The 21,665-nt window shown below is 35.4% G+C and overlaps 1 protein-coding gene across 3 annotated transcripts in view; it reads left to right on the top strand.

Annotated features, from left to right (window-relative positions):
• DOP1A (DOP1 leucine zipper like protein A) overlaps window positions 1-21,665 on the top strand; it is a 111,153-nt gene that overhangs the window by 35,769 nt on the left and 53,719 nt on the right. For all 3 annotated transcript variants that reach the window (XM_060115076.1, XM_060115078.1, XM_060115079.1), the window contains exons 5-13: window positions 295-484; window positions 4,855-4,953; window positions 12,672-12,771; window positions 13,519-13,628; window positions 14,562-14,670; window positions 15,860-15,980; window positions 18,606-18,725; window positions 20,444-20,558; window positions 21,274-21,507. In XM_060115076.1, coding sequence (XP_059971059.1) covers window positions 295-484; window positions 4,855-4,953; window positions 12,672-12,771; window positions 13,519-13,628; window positions 14,562-14,670; window positions 15,860-15,980; window positions 18,606-18,725; window positions 20,444-20,558; window positions 21,274-21,507 — 1,198 coding nt within the window. The remainder of the gene's footprint in view (window positions 1-294; window positions 485-4,854; window positions 4,954-12,671; window positions 12,772-13,518; window positions 13,629-14,561; window positions 14,671-15,859; window positions 15,981-18,605; window positions 18,726-20,443; window positions 20,559-21,273; window positions 21,508-21,665) is intronic.

The following is a 21,665-nucleotide window of genomic DNA, read 5'->3' on the forward strand; positions in this document are numbered from 1 at the left end:
CCACTGAGGCAGATGGGACTTGTGGTGGTGTTTTTGTTGTTATCTTCATTTTACGGATGAGGAAACTGAACTGAAGAAAGACTAAGTGATTTCCCCAGATTACACAGCTAGTAATTGGGAGAGCCAGGACTTACACTCAGTTCTCTGACTCTGACGTGTATGCTTCTTCCCATCTATGGAACATATGACTACGGCAGGGATGCTTTCATACATTCTGGGACAGGATAAAGATTTGTGTTTAACATCGTGAAACTAAATATTTCCCTTTTTCGACCACTTTATTTTGTACCTCAGAACAAACACATTATTGGAGAAGGTTGCTACTGCAGTGGACCAGTCGGCATTCTACAGTGCCCTCTGGGGTAGTCTTCTAACCAGTCCTGCTGTGCGTTTACCTGGAATCACGTATGTTCTCGCCCATTTGAACAGGAAGCTTTCCATGGAAGATCAGCTTTATATAATTGGCAGTGATATTGAGCTAATGGTAGGTATACATGTGGTTGCTCATTTAACTCATACTTCTTTATAGCCAGACACAAAATTCCAGATATTGAGAATCGTGCCACGAATGAAGTTCCTGTTTTCATGGAGCTTACATTTTTTCATCAAGGAAACTTAAAGACCAAAATAGTCGCTAATTATTTTTTTTGAAAACCTACAAATTTTTTTTCATGGAAAAGGAATTGTTATTTATATGTTATCTTTATTATCTGTTATTCAAGCAAATAAATGGTCTTTATTACCATCTTGCTAACTGATTAGACCATTGTTAACATAGCCACATTATATTATCCCGAAGTGTACCTTCTGTTGGATCATAGATTTCTTTATAGGAAAGACAGATTTTAGACAAAGTGATAGCCAGATTCTGTATGGGCTTTATGCAAAATGATGTATTACTAAAGCAGATAGTGAAAGATAGTTGAAAACATTCACATTGATTGTTTGCTTATACTTTTTAATTTCAAGATTAAGAGCAGAAGGAAACCTTTTATCTCTGTAGAGTGCTCTATCTTAACATGAGCAAGGAGTGACAAACACAGAATCCCTTAAGGGTCATTTTGAAATGTTTAAAAAAAAAGGTTGTGATTAATCATCCTTTACTTTTTCCCCATATGATTATGAAATGACAGATTTTTATACAGATTTTTGGTTATATGTATTAAAGTGTAATTAACATGCACTGAAATTAACTCATGTGTACAGTTGTATGAATTTGACAAATACATACAGTCATTTGTCAAATTCATACATACTATACATACTATAGTATACTATACATACTATATACACATATACATACTATAAAATCAAGATAGAGAACATTTACATCACCCCAAAAAGTTCTTTTCTGTCCCTTCGTAGTCACTCTCATTCCCCTACACTCCCAAGTCCTTGTAAACACTGATCTATTTTCTATTCCTATAGATTGTGCTTTTTGCAGAACGTTACATAATAGAATCCTGCAGTGTTAGCTGTTGTCTGGTTTCTTTCACTTTGTACAATGTGTTTGAGAATCATCCATGTTTTTGCATGTATCAATAGTCTGTTCTTTTATATTGCTATGTAGTATTGTATGAATATACCATAGTTTGTTTATTCATTCACTGATTAATGAACATTTGAGTTCTTTCCAGTTTGGGGCAGTTATGAATAAAACTAATATAAACGTTTTCATACAGTTATTTATATAGACATATGTTCTTTTCTTTTCCATTTACAACTATTTCTCTTTTTTTCATATTTATTTATTTATTTATTTGGCTGCATTGGGTCTTGGTTGTGGCACACGCAGTCTTTTGTTGCGGCGCACGGGCTTCTCTCCAGCTGTGGCACTCAGGCTCTAGAGCGCATGGGCTCAATAGTTGCAGGGTGTGTTCTCTCTAGTTGTGATGCACGGGCTCCAGAGCACGTGGGCTCAGTAGTTGAGGCACGCAGCCTCTCTAGGTGTGGCGCACAGACTCTAGAGGCTGCAGGCTTAGTTACCCCACAGCATGTGGGATCTTAGTTCCCCGACCAGGGATCGAACCTGCGTCCCCTGCGTTGGAAGGCAGATTCTTAACCACTGGACCACCAGGGAAGTCCCTCTTTTTTTAAAATTTTTATTTTATATTAGAATATAGTTGATTTATAATGTTAGTCTCAAGTGCACAGCAACATGATTCAGTTATATATATACATATATCTATTCTTTTTCAAATTCTTTTCCCATTTAGATTATTACAGAATATTGAGTAGAGTTCCCTGTGCTATACAGTAGGTCTTTGTTGGTTATCTGTTTTAAATACAGTAGTGTGTATGTATTAATCCCAACCTCCTAATTTATCCCTTCCCCCATCTTCCCCCTTTGATAACCATAAGTTTGTTTTTTAAGTCTGTGAGTCTGTTTCTGTTTTGTAAATAAGTTCATTTGTATCTTTTTTTAAATATTCCTTATATAAGCAATATCATATGATACTTGTCTTTGTCTGTCTGACTTACTTCACTTAGTATGATAATCTCTAGGTCCATCCATGTTGCTGCAAATGGCATTATTTCATTCTCTTTAATGGCTGAGTAATATTCTATTGTATATATGTACCACATCTTCTTTATCCAGACATATATTCTTATTTCTTGGGAAAATACCTAGGTATGGGATTCCTGCTTTATAAGGTAAATATATGTTTAACTTTTTTTTATAACAGCTTTATTGAGATATAATTCACATACCATGAAATTTATGCTTTTGAATTGAACAGTTCAGTGGTTTTTAGTATATTCACAAAGTTGTACAATGATCACCACTAATTTGAGAACATTTTGTCACCCCAGAAAGAAACCCCATCTGTACCCATTAATCACATCACATTTTCCCTCACTCCTGTCCCTAGCAACCACTGTCTATTTTCTGTTTCTGTAGATTTGCCTATTCTGGACATTTCATATGAATGAAATATATAATATGTAGTCTTTTATGAATAGCTTCTTTCACTTACCATAATATTTTCAAGATTTGTTCATATTGAAGCATGTACTTCATTCCTTTTAATGGCTGATTAATATTCTATTGTATGGATATAACACATTTTATTTATCCATCATTCAGTTGATTACAGTTTGGGTTACTTCTCCTTTTTAGCTATTAAGGGATAATTCTTTATGAACGTTCATGTATAAGTTTTTGTGTAGACATAAGTTTTTGTATCTTCTAGGTATATACCTAACAGTGGGATTACTGGGTCATATGGTAACTGTGTTTAACTTTTTGAGGAACTGGCAAACTGTTTTCCAAAGTTACTGTACTGATTTACATTCCAATTAGCAATATACGAGGGTTCCCTTTTCTCTTCATCCATTTCAATACTCGTTATTGTCTGTCTTTTTTATTATAGCCATCCTAATGGGTGTGAAGTGTTATCTCATTGTGGTTTTGATTTGCATTTCCCTAATGACTAATGATGTTGAACATATTTGTGGTTATTGGCCATCTTTAAATCTTTGGAGAAATGTCTGTTCAAATTCTTTGCCCATTATTTAAATTGGTTTATTTCTCTTTTTGTTGTTATGTTGTAGGAGTTCTCTATACATTTTGGATATTAAATTCTTATCATATATATGATTTAAAAATATTTTCTCCCATTCCGTTGTCTTCTCACTTTCTTGATTGTGTCCTTTGAAGCACAAAAATTTTAATTTTGATCAAATCCAATTTATCTGTTTTCTTTTTTGTCATTTGTGCTTTTGGTGTTAGATATTATCTAAGAAATTGTGTCTAATCTAAGCTCAAACAGATCTACTTTTATATTTTCTCCTAATATATGTTTTAAGGTTATAAGAAACTACCAAACTATTTTCCAAATGTATTGTTACATTTCCTTTTAATGACTTAATGGAAGTTTTAAAGAAGTCATTTTTTTAAATTTCTTTAAAAAACAAGTGCCATAATTGGAAAACTGTTTATAATACATCACAGTCAAAGGACTAACCTCCTTATTATTCAAAGAGCTACGTAAATAAATAAGTAAATATTAACAGTCAAGTAGAAAAATTGATTTGAACAGAAACTTAACGTAAGGAAATAAAAATAATTCAAAGGTATGAAAAAATTCTCAGTGTTATTTATAAGAAGAGAAATAAAAATTTAAACTGTATGAAGATACCCATTTTCATATATCAGATTGGCAAAAAAAAACGTGTAGGTTAACACGGAAAAACAAATGGTCACACAGAGCTGGTGAGAATATAAATATACATAACCTTAAGACAAAGCATTACACTATTTAAATTGCAACTGCGTATATCACAATATCTGGCAATTCTGCTTTGAAAGATTTATCCTATAGGTGTGCTTGTATATTATGTAAGTATATTGCAACATTATTTACAATAGTAAATGGTTGTAAGCAGTATAAATGTCCATCATTAGGAGCCTAGTTAAATAAATTAGGATTCATCTATGACAGGAAGTATTTCTTTGGATATAAAAAATTAAGCTCTTTATGTATTGTGAAGGAAAGCTCTTCAGAGTATGTTGTTAAATGAAAAAGGCAGAGTTTGGGATTATGCATGCATGTTTTTATTTACTTATATTTGCAGAAAGTATTCGCTGGTAGTCTTGATTGTTTACACAAATAAAACTGGGTGGCTGGAAACAGATGGGGGAGAACCTTTTGGCTGTGTACTCTTTTGTGCTCCTTAATTTTAAACTATTATATTTACCTATTCAAAACAATGTAAAAATGTGTAATTAGTGATAAAAGAAACTTGGAAGCATTCTTCTATTTTTTGAGGAAAATGAAGCATTGTTACATTTTCATGGTAACTATTTCCCAGGGTAATACACAATAGATACTAAAAACTCTCTTATTTTAGGTAGAAGCAGTAAGCACTTCAGTGCAGGATTCAAGTGTACTGGTACAGAGAAGCACACTGGACCTCATACTCTTCTGTTTTCCATTCCACATGAGTCAGGTAAAACAGTAATACCAATATCAACATAAGGCATTCTTTTGCAATTCATAGATTCCTAATGTGTAGTTATCTTTAAAATTGGATTTAAGTTGGATTCTTTTATTTTATAAACCAGTAAGTACATAGAAAACAAGTTCCCTTTTTAAGGAGTGGAATTTGTGAAATTTTGGGGAAAATAAGATTTATTGATTTCGATAAGAATATGAAGAATGAAATAGATTATTTCATACCTTTAAAAAAAAAGTTTTAACCTTTAAAAAGCAAGAGGTACTGTTATTCATTGCTAGCTGTGAGTAAGCCAAGACTCTGAGACCCAGGCCTTCTACCTAGCTGTTATCTCTGTCCTAATGTCATCTTTTCTTGGTTTGGTGATTTGGGGGATGTATGTCTTAGCAGAGTTGGCTGTAATTTGAAAGCCAAATATTTAGTTACTCTGACATTCTCTAGTACAGTTGAAATTTGAACAAGGGTTTGAACTGCACAGGTCCACTTATATGCAGATTTTTTTTCAGTAGTAAATACTACAGTACTACAGAATCCATGGTTTTTGAATCCTAGGATATGGAACTGCAGATATGGAGGGCCAACTGAAATTATGCTTGGATTTTGCATTAACTGTCGACACTCTTAACCCCCTCTTTGTTCATGGGTCAACAGTACTTCATGACAGATGAGAATAGCTCACTTAAATCGTAAATGAAGCTGGAACTTAATTTAATCACTATCCTCATTTTTTAAGGAAGTGATCTAAATTCTTCTGAGTTCTAAATTCTGATGAGCAATTTAGAGCACCAATGTGTAAGTATTCAGAATGGTGGAACTACATACCTAACAAATGTAATAAGAAATGGAAAACTTTTACCTCGGAAAAGTAAGTTTGTTTCTAAAATGTCATTAGCAGAAAAGACTATTATTTGGGATTTTGTAAGAGCTGTGGTTAGTAGATAACCAGTGAATTTTCATTATGGTTGGCCATGCTCAAATTTTTCTTTATTACTTTATTGAGGTTGAAATTGAGTTATTAATAATTGAAGAACCTTACACTTCATTGCCTATACTGTTCCCTAGTAATAGGAACAGTATATTTATAGGGGTGGGACATAAACCACCCCCAGTTTCTATTTTAAGACTTGCCATCCTTAAGCCAAGGGCCTTTATTCTGCCTCTGGCTTTTCACAGAAACGGCTGCTGGGGCATATTAGTGTAGTCTGAACTTACCAGTAGAGAGGTGGCAAGCAGCCCGCAAGGTAAGAATGATTTTTTACGATGGCTTCACAGGCGAATTCTATCAAACGTTTAGAGAAGAGCTAACATCTATCCTTCTCAAACTCTTCCAAAATATAACAGAGAGAGGAACACTCCCAAACTCATTTTACGAGGCCACCATCACCCTGATACCAAAACCAGACAAAGATGTCACAAAGAAAGAAAACTACAGGCCAATATCACTGATGAACATAGATGCAAAATCCTCAACAAAATACTAGCAAACAGAATCCAACAGCACATTAAAAGGATCATACACCATGATCAAGTGGGGTTTATCCCAGGAATGCAAGGATTCTTCAGTATACGCAAATCAATCAATGTGATACACCATATTAACAAATTGAAGGAGAAAAACCATATCATCTCAATTGATGGAAAGCTTTTGACAAAATTCAACAACCATTTGTGATAAAAACCCTCCAGAAAGTAGGCATAGAGGGAACTTTCCTCAACATAATAAAGGCCATATATGACAAACCCACAACCAATGTCATCCTCCATGGTGAAAAACTGAAACCATTTCCACTAAGATCAGGAATAAGACAAGGTTGCCCACACTCACCACTATTATTCAACACAGTTTTGGAAGTTTTAGCCACAGCAATCAGAGAAGAAAAAGAAATAAAAGGAATCCAAATTGGAAAGGAAGAAGTAAAGCTGTCACTGTTTGCAGATGACATGATACTGTACATAGAGAATCCTAAAGATGCTACCAGAAAAGTACTAGAGCAAATCAATGAATTTGGTAAAGTAGCAGGATACAAAATTAATGCACAGAAATCTCTGGGATTCCTATACACTAATGATGAAAAATCTGAAAGTGAAAATACTCCCATTTACCATTGCAACAAAAAGAATAAAATATCTAGGAATAAACCTACCTAAGGAGACAAAAAACCTGTATGAGGAAAATTATAAGACACTGATGAAAGAAATTAAAGATGATACAAATAGATGGAGATATATACCATGTTCTTGGATTGGAAGAATCAACATTGTGAAAATGACTCTACTACCCAAAGCAATCTACAGATTCAATGCAATCCCTATCAAACTACCACTGGTATTTTTCACAGAACTGGAACAAAAAATTTCACAATTTGTATAGAAACACAAAAGACCCCGAATAGCCAAAGCAACCTTGAGAACGAAAAATGGAGCTGGAGGAATCAGGCTCCCTGACTTCAGACTATACTACAAAGCTACAGTCATCAAGACAGTATGGTACTGGCACAAAAACAGAAATATAGATCAATGGAACAGGATAGAAAGCCCAGAGATAAACCCATGCACATATGGTCACCTTATCTTTGGTAAAGGAGGCAAGAATATACAATGGAGAAAAGACAGCCTCTTCAATAAGTGATGCTGGGAAAACTGGACAGGTACATATAAAAGTATGAAATTAGAACACTCCCTAACACTATACACAAAAATAAACTCAAAATGAATTAAAGACCTAAATGTAAGGCCAGACACTATCAAACTCTTAGAGGAAAACATAGACAGAACACTCTGTGATATAAATCACAGCAAGATCCTTCGTGACCCACCTCCTAGAGAAATGAAAATAAAAACAAAAATAAGCAAATGGGACCTAATGAAACTTCAGGGCTTTTGCACAGCAAAGGAAACCCTAAACAAGACCAAAAGACAACCCTCAGAATGGGAGAAAATATTTGCAAATGAAGCAACTGACAAAGGATTAATCTCCAAAATTTACAAGCAGCTCATGCAGCTCAATATCAAAAAAACAACCCAATCCAAAAATGGACAGAAGACCTAAATAGACATTTCTCCATAGAAGATATACAGATTGCCAACAAACACATGAAAGAATGCTTAATATCGTTAATCATTAGAGAAATGCAAATCAAAACTACAATGAGATATCACCTCACACCAGTCAGAATCGGCGATCATCAAAAAATCTACAGACAGTAAATGCTGGAGAGGGTGTGGAGAAAAGGGAACCCTCTTGCACTGTTGGTGGGAATGTAAATGGATACATCCACTATGGAGAACAGTATGGAAGTTCCTTAAAAAACTACAAATAGAACTACCATATGACTCAGCAATCCCACTACTGGGCATATCCCTGAGAAAACCATAATTCAAAAAGAGTCATGTACCAAAATGTTCATTGCAGCTCTATTTACAACAGCCAGGACATGGAAGCAACCTAAGTGACCATCAACAGATGAATGGATAAAGAAGATGTGGCACATATATACAATGGAATATTACTCAGCCATAAAAAGAATCAAAATTGAGTTATTTGTAGTGAAGTGGATGGACCTGGAGTCTGTCATACAGAGTGAAGTTAAGTCAGGAAGAGAAAAACAAATATCGTATGCTAACACATATATATGGAATCTAAGAAAAAAAAATGTCATGAAGAACCTAGGGGCAAGACAGGAATAAAGACACAGACCTACTAGAGAATGGACTTGAGGATATGGGGAGGGGGAAGGGTAAGCTGTGACAAAATGAGAGAGTGGCATGGACATATATACACTACCAAACATAAGATAGATAGCTAGTGGGAAGCAGCCGCATAGCACGGGGAGATCAGCTTGGTGCTTTGTGACCACCAGAGGGGTGGGATAGGGAGGGTGGGAGAGAGGGAGACGCAAGAGGGAAGAGATATGGGAACATGTGTATATGTATAACTGATTCACTTTGTTATAAAGCAGAAACTAACACACCATTTTAAAGCAATTATACTCCAATAAAGATGTGAAAGAGAGAGAGAGAGAGAGAGAAAGAAAGAAAGGGAAAACAAAGGAGATTATGGCAAAGAAATATATGTGGCTCAAAAGCCTAAAATGTTTATTTAAAAAAACGTATTAACCTTTACTCTTAAACATTCCCATTGCTCTCTTCCCTTTCAAACTTTCAACGCTATTATTCCTTCAGTATACTGATAGATGATTCAGCAAGATCTAAAAAATTAAGTCATGGTAGACTTAAATTGAGAAGAACAATGTAATCTCACTAGACCAGTACTTCTCAACCTTTTTTCAGCCTGAACTTCTTTCAGTACTTTCTTACTCTACCACCTCTTTATCCCTACCAACCAAGATTTTCTCTGCCTTCCTTCTATAATTTGTATTATGAAAACAATAGCTGTGTTGAATATGTTTTTTTTAAAGTGCATACTCCACCCAGACAAATTCTAATACTCTTCCCCCCCATTACTATACCATATTGTTAGATTACCTGAGAAAAAGGATCAAAGGATCATGACAGAGTAATCTTTGTTCCCCACTTTCCTCCTTTCCATGTCTTGCATGTAATAAACTCATAACAAGTATTGATTGTAATGGTAATTTAAGAGAGCCTTCATTACCTTATCCCAAAAAGAGTGATTGCTGTTAGGGGTGTTAGCACTTTACAAGTTTATTAGACTCTCTTTATTAATTGTATGGAAAGTTGACCCTAATCTCTAGAAGTTAGACCTTTAATTGAGATTATAATAGAATTTTTTTCCATATTAGCAATACGTAGTGATGTCAGTAGTAATCAAGAAGTGACTCCTTACTTTCTTAGGAAAGTAAGTTTTTCTCTCAAAATAAGATTGGAAGACATTAGTACTTTTCATATCTTGTGACAATATCTGTGACCTACATATCTGAGGTTAAATAGGTAGATCAGCAGTTCTTTGGTTTCAGGACCCCATTACACTCTTTAAAAATATTGAGGATCCTAAAAATTCTTTTGCTTATGTAGGTTAGATCTATCTATGTTTATCATATTATAAATTAAAACTTACAAATTTTAAAATATTTACTAATCATTTAAAATAACAATAACAAAGTTATCACATGAGTACAAATAATATTTTATGAGAGTATTTTCCCACACATTAAAAAAATTAGTAGATTAGCATTGTTTTATATTTTTTGAAAATCTCTTTAATGTCTGGTCTAATAGTAGAAAGCAGAATGCTCGTATCTACTTCAGCATTCACTCTGTTGTGATTTTTTTCTTTTGATTGAAGTATATGGATAAAATTTGATCTCACACAGATACTAGTTGGAAAAGGAAGGAGTATTTCAATAGTCTTTTTTGCTAATATAGTATATTTTTCTTTGCTACTACACCAAAACTCAACATTTATAGTTTTTTTAAAAATTAGTTGTAATATGAAGTCTAAAACCATATCAATGAACTTTTCATAGTGTGTTTCATTAAAATCCACTGGTCTGGGGCTTCCCTGGTGGCACAGTGGTTGAGAGTCCGCCTGCTGATGCAGGAGACACAGGTTCGTGCCCAGTTCCGGGAAGGTCCCACATGCCGTGGAGCGGCTGGGCCCGTGAGCCATGGCCCCTGAGCCTGCGCGTCCGGAGCCTGTGCTCCGCAACGGGAGAGACCACAACAGTGAGAGGCCTGCATACCGCAAAAAAAAAAAAAAAAAAAAAAAAAAAAAATCCACTGGTCTGTCTTGCACTTTGAATAGATCTTTTACCCATACATGCTTTTGTAACATCATGATTGGTTGTTTGGAAAGTGTTGTTTTACTGAATTATGCATATCTCCCAAGTTTTAACACAACAACAATCACATTTACTAGTATCACCACTGATCTCATCAGTAAAGTTTGTTAGGTATTGGGAAGCTTTCAAGCCAGTTCAGTTCAGTTCAATATAATTTCAAGCCAAATACAAATTTTCCAAAATTCTAATTTTCTCTTGGAAGCTCAAATTTTATTATTTGTAACAATGAATATTAATTGTTTTCCCTTGAAGTGACAGGCTCACTTTGTTTATTTTTGAGAAAATGTCTGCCAGGTGTCCAAGCCTGAATAGTCATAGATCATATCAGTCATTCTTTCAGGTAAAAGTGGTATTCTGTGACAAAAAGCTAGTAGTTCACCTCACAATTCAAATAGTCACACAAGTGCTTTTCCTCGAGACATCCATCATGCTTCAGTTTACAGTAGGAGTGCTTTATGTATACTCCTTTCATTACACAGAATATTAAAAGACAGGTACTCAAGAGTCAGTATTTAATTAAATGTTTGCTGTTTAATCAACATTCTTAAGTGAAACTGACTTTTTTTCTTGTTTTTGACTTTTACTGTAAATACATAACAGTAAAAAAAAATACAATGACTACAAGCACAGTGGATGCCACTGCTGGTACTGCTTCTTTTTGTGTTAAGATGCCAGCAGTTTTACCCGGTATTGCATGATCAGAGCGAATGTTAACACATCAAAAAAGGCAAATAACATCTTAGTATTGTTTTATAATTTTTTTTTTTTTTTTTTTTTTTTTTTTTTTTTTTTTTTTACCTTGTGGTCCTCCTGAAAGGCTCCTAGAGATCCCCAGGAGTTTGGGAACCACCGTTTGAGAATTGCTTAGATGAATAGAAGACATCTGTGTTCAGATGAGTGACCATATTTTGGCAGCTGTTGATGATCTGTGTTCTGTAACATGTCAATTATTTCTCTAAGATTCCTTTAAAATAAGCAGGTTGGGTGAATTCCTTTCTAATACTGTCTGTCAAAAAGCATGGTGTAGTAAAAAGTTGGGTAGTCTGATTAAGGAGAGGTGCCTTCTCTATCAGCTGGACACCAACAAGGCATTTAAGTACTTAGGCCCTGTGAGGCTCTGGTCCTTTATTCTAAAGTAGTGGTGAGACTAGGTGATTTCTACCATACCTTCTAATGCTCAAATTCCAAAATTCTATTCTAAAGTGATTATCTAGTAATATTCTTAAAATCGACAGCCATTTAATTAACTGCTTTCCTTTTAACTTGAACCCTTTTAGCTAAAACCAGATCTCCTTTAGTAAATCATATTTTAAACATCTAATTAAGGCTATTAGGAAAGAGGCAAAGAAAAAAGTGAATTATTTCTCTTTAAAAGACCTGGAGTAAAATGAAAAAAAGAAATTAAGATTGGTTAAAGCTGGGTGATGGTTCCAAAAAGGGTTCATTATATTGTTTTCTGTATTTCTCCGTGTTTGAAGTACTACAGGATAAAAATTTTAAAAAGAACAAGAAATGAAAGACTTGGAATTGATGAAGATAGTGAACTTCTGAAGAGTTTCTTTCTAGTCAGTTGACACCACTATGAATGTGAAAGGCTAAAGGCATATTATTTTCTTGTGTCTGCCCCTTCTGGCTCCAATTTCTTTGTTTCTGACAGATTTTGCTAATACTGGATAGGATAAAGAATGTAAAATGGAGGTTAAACTATTTCAGTTATAGTTTTAGCTATGCAGTTAAATAGCTGTGTTATCCAGCTTTTCCGTTTCCTAATCTGTAACATGGCAGTAATAATTCCTGTGTTTGAAAGATCAAATGAGATGATGTTGTATGAAAGTACCTCATAAACCCTCAGGTTCTGAATGTATTGTGAGGTATTGTTTTTTTAAAGAGGAAAGAAAGTAATATATTTTTGTATGTGATTAAGTACAACCACATTCCCAACTGTTGCAGGCCACTCGACCAGACATGATAAGGATCTTGTCAGCAGCCCTGCACGTAGTATTAAGGAGGGATATGTCCCTGAACCGAAGACTTTATGCCTGGCTTCTCGGTAAGTGTTTGATATGTGTGGTCTTAGCCAGGAAAGGATGAAGGGAAATGTTCCATACATAAGTATTATCAAGTTTATGTATGTCCTAAATTAAGAAACTAAAAGTTTACTTAAATAGACAATAAAAATAAAGACAGTATGAGTTGTGTATGGTATGAAGAAATCTCAAAAGCTTCTTAGTTGAAGAAGCTGTTTTAATCTGTAGGTCATGTTCCCTTTGACAAGATTTTTTTCCCCTTATAAATTGAGGCTGTTATACTCTATGTATGTGGACAAAGAAGGATAAATTCATAATTAAAATAATGACATAATATCCAGAACTTGAAAGGAATCAGGACTAGTACTCCTGTCCCACAAATGGTACCTGTCTCCCACTCAGGCAGTAAAATATTGTGTACACTTTGTTCTTCCATACTTTTTGTGAGTGTTTGGCCTGTCTTCACAACTCTTCACTGCCTAGAGTGAGAAGACACAATATAACTTATTTTGGATTTTCTGAATCTTCAGTCCTTTCACTGTTTGAAAAAAACCAAGATAATTCTGGAAGTTTACTATGATACTCACTTATGTATTGAATTGGTTTCCCTTTATTAAACTATCTAAAATGATCTCTCTTGCTGGCATTGATTGGGCTACTAATTGGTAAGTGTTTAGTGCTGTTTTTGAGATATTTGCTGTTTTGGTATTTAGTGAACAACAGTTTTAAGAATTCCATTTTAATTTATTTTACAATTTGTTTCCATGGAGGTTTTGATAACAACGGTGCTATCACAGGACCCAGAAGCACAAGACACAGCAATCCCGAAGAACACGCTACTTACTATTTCACTACCTTTTCAAAAGAATTGTTGGTTCAGGTAATGGATGCTTTCATTTTATTTTTTGGTTACTCCGTGACCACTGTAGTTACTCAACAAATAACAAATAAGACAAAGTCCTGCCTTAAATGGATTAATTTACAGTTGAAGGGGTGGAGACAAGACTCACAAACTTCCTAAGAATGACTGAAAACAAGCAAATGGCTGCAATAACATAAGTAAGTAATGGTAAGCTAGACTCACTTCTGTGTAAGTCCTGAGATCTTTTTCTTCATTTACTTTGTTTTCATGAGTTCATCACAACGTAGTTGCAGCTTCTCACCTGTCTGCCCTATGGAAGTTGGAGCTCTTCTAAAAATGAGCCAGGACCTGTGTTATTTACTCTGAAATTCCAGGGAAATTTGTGTTACAACAAGAATTTAAATGTTAAAACTACTTTTGTAATGGAAATATTAAAATGATCTATAGGCTTATTTCATATTATTTTTACTTCAATTAAATTTATTCAAGCTATCTTAAACTGAGAGAGTACACGGTATCTGAAACAGTTTGAAATAAGTGAGGTTATAAGAATACAGTTTTGAGTTACTAATGAGAAAATAATTGCATAATAGTAGATGCTGCCATGATAACGAGTGATAGTTTGGGGCATGTTGACAGTCAAGAGGAACATTTTTATCTTTTAGGAAATCAAATAATTCATGAATTTATTTTTCTAGATTTTCTTTACATTTTATCTAGAAAAAAAGGTGGAAAAGTTAAGCCCTTTCTTCTTCTGTCAAGAGAAATGAATATAACTTTTCTTTTCCCCCTAGCAGAGGAAAAAAGCCAACTTCAGCAAAAGAACTTCAGAAAAGCAATAGGAGATGTAAATCTCTGTTTACATATGGTTGTATATAAAAATATTTTTCTTAAGAAAAAATCTTTGAATTTGTTTACTTAAATGACTAATGTACTTTTTCTTCTTTGAAGGCAATGGTGGGGATCTTACAAGTGAATGGATTTGGAGAAGAGAGCACTTTAATGCAGGATCTAAAACCTTTTCGTATTTTAATCAGTTTACTGGACAAACCTGAGCTAGGTAATATATACTATCCTAGGGCATAAGATCATATGCGGTTGTTTTGTATTGCTTCATGATAAAAATAAGACAAAGTCATTACTTAGAAAAATTTCTGTATTTTGAGGTGGCCTTTAAATACAGGTTCTCAACAATTCCTTACCTAAAATTCACTCTAGAACATTAAGAAGATACAGATGTACATTCAGCTGGTATGTTATCATATGTGTACCCTGTACTATGTAGGTAGCAGAAGAGTCACCTTAAAGGTGCTATCTAAGCCCCTCTTAATCCTGATTAAGGTACTGAAATCGAAACACTGATCATCTGTCATGACTATCTTACAGTTGACAGAATTCAAGGATTTGAGCAAAAATATTTTCGTCATACCCCTCAATCTTCTTCCCCACATCCCCTTTGTTTTATGTGTTTTCCCTTTCTTCACTGTGTACTTCTTATATACTAGATCTCTTGGGAAGATAGTTACAGCACCTGGGACAGAAATTAAGAAAAACTGAAACTATATTAGCAACGATAAAGTGAAATAATAAAGTATGTAGTTTTATTAAATTATGTGCAGAAGTTTTAGCAAATATGCATAAGTTCTCTCACCAACTCTTAAAAGAAAAATGAAAAAATTTAAATATAAAAATAACTTGAGTTGTACGAGTGGCTCTATTACGTGGTAATAGATGGAAGTTCAGGAAGTTTTCTGAGGAGATTGGCGTCTCTTATAGCAGTAAAGTTTAGCCTTGTGCACTTTTGTATTATTTTAATTAATAATAGTAATATAAGTTACATTCATTGAGTACTCATTATATTCTGGGAACCATGCTACCCATCTTACAGAATTTTTCCTGACCCTTACACTGATAGTCCCATAAGTTTGCTATTATCCTCATTCTGCATGAAGAAACCAAAGCTCAAAGAAGTTAAATAACTTGTCCAAGCTAATAGAGCTATTAACTGGCAAAACCAGTTTCCTTGGTTTTATAATTTATTAAGTCAACCTATATAGTTAAATAAACATTTGTTCAGTTATTTACTGTTTTACTGTTAGCCTCTCAGGATGTGAAGTTTAGTTTCATTTCTGGAAAAAACATTATTTTTTCAAAATACCTGTTTTAAAGCATACTTTAATTGTGCCAATTTGTAGATAATCATGATTTGTAATATTAATTATTGTCTTTAATATGTATATTAATTTTAGGACCTGTAATTCTAGAAGATGTCCTCATTGAAGTATTTAGAACATTATATTCTCAGTGTAAAGCAGAATTGGATCTTCAGATGGAACCACCCTTCAGCAAGGATCACGCTCAGTTAAGCAGGTGGATTACCAAAAAATTAAGCATGACACAAAGGTCCTCTTTTATTAATATTTGTAAAGTAGACATTGCTATATGAAATTTGTGTTACGAATGAGTCAGTTTGATTTAAAGTATCACTATATTTTAGTAATGTGAACTCTCGTAATTAACTGCACTGACCTTTCAAACAGGCATGTGTAGCATGAGTGCTGTGTACAATGCCACCACCTTCCAGGGTTGGTTCTCAACCTCACCAGGTTAGAAAACTAAATTTTAGCAGTTACTGTGAAGATACAGATTCCAGGGATTCATTCACACTTATCAAACTCACAAGAGATTAGCTTTCGCATGTCAGTTAATAATGAAAGCCATACCTTGCTTGGTAACCAGGCCTGGTAGTTTGCCTGGGGTAGTGCCCTCTTGGTGCCTTGACACACTCAGGAGACCAAAGCATAGGTCAGAAAAAGACGTGAACACAGATTTAAATGAATCAGAGGGCACTAGGTGTTCTTTAAAGACTTTTTTTCAAGTGATGGTTCTTTCTTCTTTCAAATTATTTCTACATATATATGTGTGTGTATATATATACACATTTTTTTTTAATCCCTGGGAGAAGTCATATAACATTAGCATATCCTCTTCTCTAAGTCAGTGGTAGATACATGCTGACAAAGTCTTACTTTTTCATTTCTTCTCTACTTTAAGGAGCCTACCTGTTTTCCAGTCTCATCTATCATTATGACAAAGGATCCAAGACAACAATTTCTTTTACATACTTTGCATTTTATTTAATTAATTAATTAATTAAATTTTTTTGGCTGCACTGCATGGCTTGTGGGATCTTAGTTCCCTGACCAGGGATAGAACCTGGGCCCTCAGCAGTGAAAGTGCAGAGTCCTAACTACTGGACTGCCAGGGAATTCTCACTTTGCATTTTATTAGTGTCACCTTGGTGACACTTTGGAGATAACCTGGGCTTTCCTAAAGCATACTTTTATATATTAAGACTTTTTAAGACAGTTTTTGATCTCTGATAAATATAATCCCCCCTGATTTTTGTTTGAGCAGTTAATGTTGACTAACCTTGTACTCTGTTGCATTCTGTACACTGCCTGATAATTTATTTTGTCCATAGAATATTTAATTAGCTTTTCATGCTATAACATGCTAGTTGTATTGACAGTACATCACTATATAGAAAAATAATTGTTTTAATTGTTAGGAAGGGTGACAGGAGATGGTACTTAAGTGGGTATTTAATAGGCTAGAGGGCTCCCACTTGAAATAACGAAGTTATTTTTCCCTGATGGAATTACAGTAAGAGTGGCTATTGACAGTATTACTTCTTTTTGTTGTTATTGTTTTTCAAGCTAAAAATAATAATTTGATTGAAACTCACCAAGATAAACTTAACCTTTCTCAAACAAATCCTGAATAGTACAGGAAAGCAGACAAAACTCTTTCAGAATCAAGGCTGTCAAAATCAAATCACCGGGCCTTCCCTGGTGGCGCAGTGGTTAAGAATCCGCCTGCCAGTGCAGGGGACACGAGTTGGAGCCCTGGTCCAGGAAGACCCCACATGCCACGGAGCAACTAAGCCCATGTGCTACAACTACTGAGCCTACACTCTAGAGCCCGCAAGCCACAACTACTGAGCCTGCATGCCACAACTACTGAAGCCTGTGCACCTAGAGCCCATGCTCCACAACAAGAGAAGCCACCGCAATGAGAAGCCTGTGCACCACAACAGAGAGTAGCCCCCGCTCGCCACAACTAGAGAAAGCCCGCACACAGCAGCGAAGACCCAACATAACCAAAGATTAATTAATTAATTAATTTAAAAAAAAATCACCACTCAGTTTATATGTGCCAAGGGAAACAAAGGAATTTAATGCCAAATTCACCATCAGGCTCTCAAAATAGTTCAAAAAGAACTTCCTGGGCTTCCCTGGTGGCACAGTGGTTGAGAGTCCGCCTGCTGATGCAGGGGACCCGGGTTCGTGCCCCGGTCTGGGAAGATCCCACATGCCACGGAGCAGCTGGGCCCGTGAGCCATGGCCGCTGAGCCTGCATGTCCGGAGCCTGTGCTCCGCAACGGGAGAGGCCACAACAGTGAGAGGCCCGCATACCGCAAAAAAAAAAAAAAAGAACTTCCTGTTCTGCTAGAAGCACAGCTGTTTTTCTTATGCAAGGTTAATTTCTGATCTTGATCATACATTTGAGTTATGAAAACTCAAATCTGGAAAAATAACTACACATAAAGTGATAAAGTGATAGTAGATAAAAATCATTTGGGCTTCCCTGGTGGTGCAGTGGTTGAGAGTCCGCCTGCCAATGCAGGGGACACGGGTTCGTGCCCCGGTCCGCGAAGATCCCACATGCCACGGAGCAGCTGGGCCCGTGAGCCATGGCCGCTGAGCCTGCGCGTCCGGAGCCTGTGCTCCACAACGGGAGAGGCTACAATAGTGAGAGGCCCGCGTACAGCAAAAAAAAAAAAAAAAAAATCATTTGTTGCAATATTCTCACTAGCAAGTTATCTAGCCAATACTTAGGAATATGTACTCCCCTAACAATATTCCACTCACATTTAAATTTGAAAAAGTAGATGTTATATTTATCAGTTTTTGTTTTTTCTTTTTTTTTTAGTAAATTAAGGGAAAATAAGAAAACAGCAGAACTGATTAAAACTGCCAACCTTCTCTTTAATTCCTTTGAGCCTTATTATATGTGGGATTATGTTGCACGTTGGTTTGAAGAATGTTGTAGGTACGTTAAACTGTTTTATTCATTTTCATTTAATAGCATTCAAAGCCAGTCTTTATTTTTTTTTAAGTTCTTGAGTTTAATGAAAAGAATGTTCTTTTATACATTTTACTACTACTCCTGACAACTATCATTTAATGGCCATAATCTGTCTCTACATGTCACTCTAGAATACAGAATCATTGATCGTATAATCTTAGATTTGAAAAGGAGTTTAGAGATGAGTCATTCAGTCACCAGCATAGATGAAAGATTTTCCCTCTCCAATCTATAGTAATCCAGTTTTTCTTTGTTGCAGAGAAAATAGCAAATTTGTGGCTGGTGCCTCAGCACACTTTCCCAAAATGCTTCTCACTTTGAATAACAAAGAAGTCCTCGGTCACTTTTATGTTTTTAAAAACATAGAACCAGCCCATATTATCATCCACTCCTTAGGTCATAAAGCTTAAAAAATGCTCTGAAAACCCAGTAATACTAGTGAACCTGGGTAGAATTTCTGTCTGGATTCTAGACCAAATTCTCTCAGCAGCAGATTAACCTCTCAAGCCTTGGGAGCATAGAGTCAACAAGTAAGCATTTATGATCTCGAGATTAGAAGTCTCTTAAAAATATAAAATTAATCCCTTTAATGATTTAGAAAGTTGCTTGCTTACTCATTGAGCAGCTACTGCGCACCCAGTGGAAAGGCACTATGCTAGACATATAGACAGTGCCTGTCTTCAAAGAGCTCACAGCAGGAACAAGTAAGACATGCTCATGCATATTCCTAGTACTGTATTAAATTAAAGGTTACGGGTGCCTTAAGAGAGAGACTAAGATGTGGTAGGAATGTAGAGGAATTGTGGGTGTCTTTTCACCACCTGGCCCTGGCCCAGGTTTCCACTTCGTTTTCACATTCACAAACATACACATATACCCTTCTTTAGCTAACCTGGACTATTCCTTGAACAACATTAACTGAGCCTTCAGTGATGCTGCTGAGCTTTCACTCATGTTATTTTTTCTAAAATATTCTTCTCCCTAGCCCATCTGGTCAGGTCCTATAAAGAGGTCACCCCCCTTTCAGAAGCCTTCTATGACTCCCTCAAATCTCCCATCAGAATCAACTTCTCCTACCCTATCACATTGTTACGTTATTTGTCTATAGGCTTATATTTCTTGCTGGCTAGGGACTGTAGCATATTCTTACTTTGTTGTCTTCAGAGTGTAGGGCAGTGTATGGGCAGATAGGATTAATGTGATTTAATGCGCATATTTGTTGGAGGAATAATCTCTACTACTTGTATCAGAAGAGGCTTCTTAGAGGAGGTACCGTTTGAAGGATGGCTGCATTTGGATATGAGCGAATGAGGCTGGGAGAGGGTGCCTATCCAGGGGGGCAGGTTGGTATGAACAAAGGCCCTGAGGTTAGAAATCAAGCAGCAAATAGTCCATTTTAACTAGGAGATGAGATCTGTAGTGGGAGAAATAGGAAATAAGTCCAAAATAGAACCACCCAGAACACTTGGAAGTTCAGGATGGGTGTCATAGGGAGAGGTTCAGCCTAGGAATCTTGCTTTGGGAATTTTCCGTGTAGAGATGCAGTAGTGTCCTAGGGGAAGGGAACATACTTCATCACAAGAAGTTAACCGTGTGCATCCCAATGTTGACATGACTCATTTAAAAAACAATGATGTCATCACTTGATAGGATACTTGATAAAGTGAATTTTGTCCTTTTAGGAGGACACTGCATGCCAGACTTCAGATTGGGCCTGGAGATATTAACAACTCATCTGAGTTACAGCTGACCAATTTCTGCTTACTGGTGGATTTTTTGTTGGATATAGTTTCTTTGGTAAGATCACCTTGGTGAAAAAATATTGAGGAAATGTAATCACATAGTTCAAATATTTCATTTTGGAAATGGACCGCATCTTCAAATAAATATCATTTTTTAAATTAACTTGATTTTTCCCCCTTTTGGCATAGCATTTTAAATAAAATTTTTGAAGCGTTTTGTCCTCTGACATACGTTATATATAATACATATAAAATTCTTATATAATACATGGAATATACTTCATAATTGCATGTTATTGAATTCTTACATGTTTAGTATATAATAGTCTAATGCTGCATTTGTATTCATTAATGATTCTATTAAATGAAGACTGTTGGAAATCTTTTCCCCTTTTCTCTCCTCAATTCTTTGCTTTCTCATTTTGAAGCCTACTAGAAGTATGAGGGTGCTGTGTCAGGTATGACATTCAGCCTGTTTTGTTTTTAACTGATTGTATTCACTTTTGTTATGTTATAATTTCAGTAATGTAACAGATAAAACTGGGGTTCTTTTATAGTACATGCTTCGAAGTACTTATAATTGAGTATTTGGGAATAGAAATTTTACGTCATTAATAATAAATGACCATACAATGTTAATTAAGAGCATGGTACATATAAAATGAGTAAAATTATTTCTTTTTCTTATATATGAATAAGTTAAAAATTAAATAACGTAACTTTGGAGTTATACACTGTATAAACTTCTGTCACTTCGCTTTTATTTTCAGGAGACTTACATTGAAATCCAGACAGAACACTTGCCCCAGTTGCTGCTCAGGATGATATCTGCCCTGACAAGCCACCTCCAGACATTGCACTTGACTGAACTCACAGATTCTCTCAGGCTCTGCTCAAAGATCCTTAGCAAGGTTCAACCTCCTCTGTTATCTGCCAGCACTGGAGGTGTGCTGCAGTTTCCAAGTGGGCAGAACAACTCAGTCAAGGAGTGGGAAGACAAAAAGGTAACATTTTGCTGTTATTTTTGGTACTAGACCAGTTATATTTCTTCAAGGCAGAACAGTTGCTAACTAAAATCACTTAACACATACTCATTTAAATATTCGTCAGTCTTTCCTAGTTCCCAGTGTTGTGGCAGTAGACCGTCTTGTAGGCTTTTTTT

This window comes from Mesoplodon densirostris, chromosome 12, assembly GCF_025265405.1.
Source record: "Mesoplodon densirostris isolate mMesDen1 chromosome 12, mMesDen1 primary haplotype, whole genome shotgun sequence".
NCBI lineage: Eukaryota > Metazoa > Chordata > Mammalia > Artiodactyla > Ziphiidae > Mesoplodon > Mesoplodon densirostris.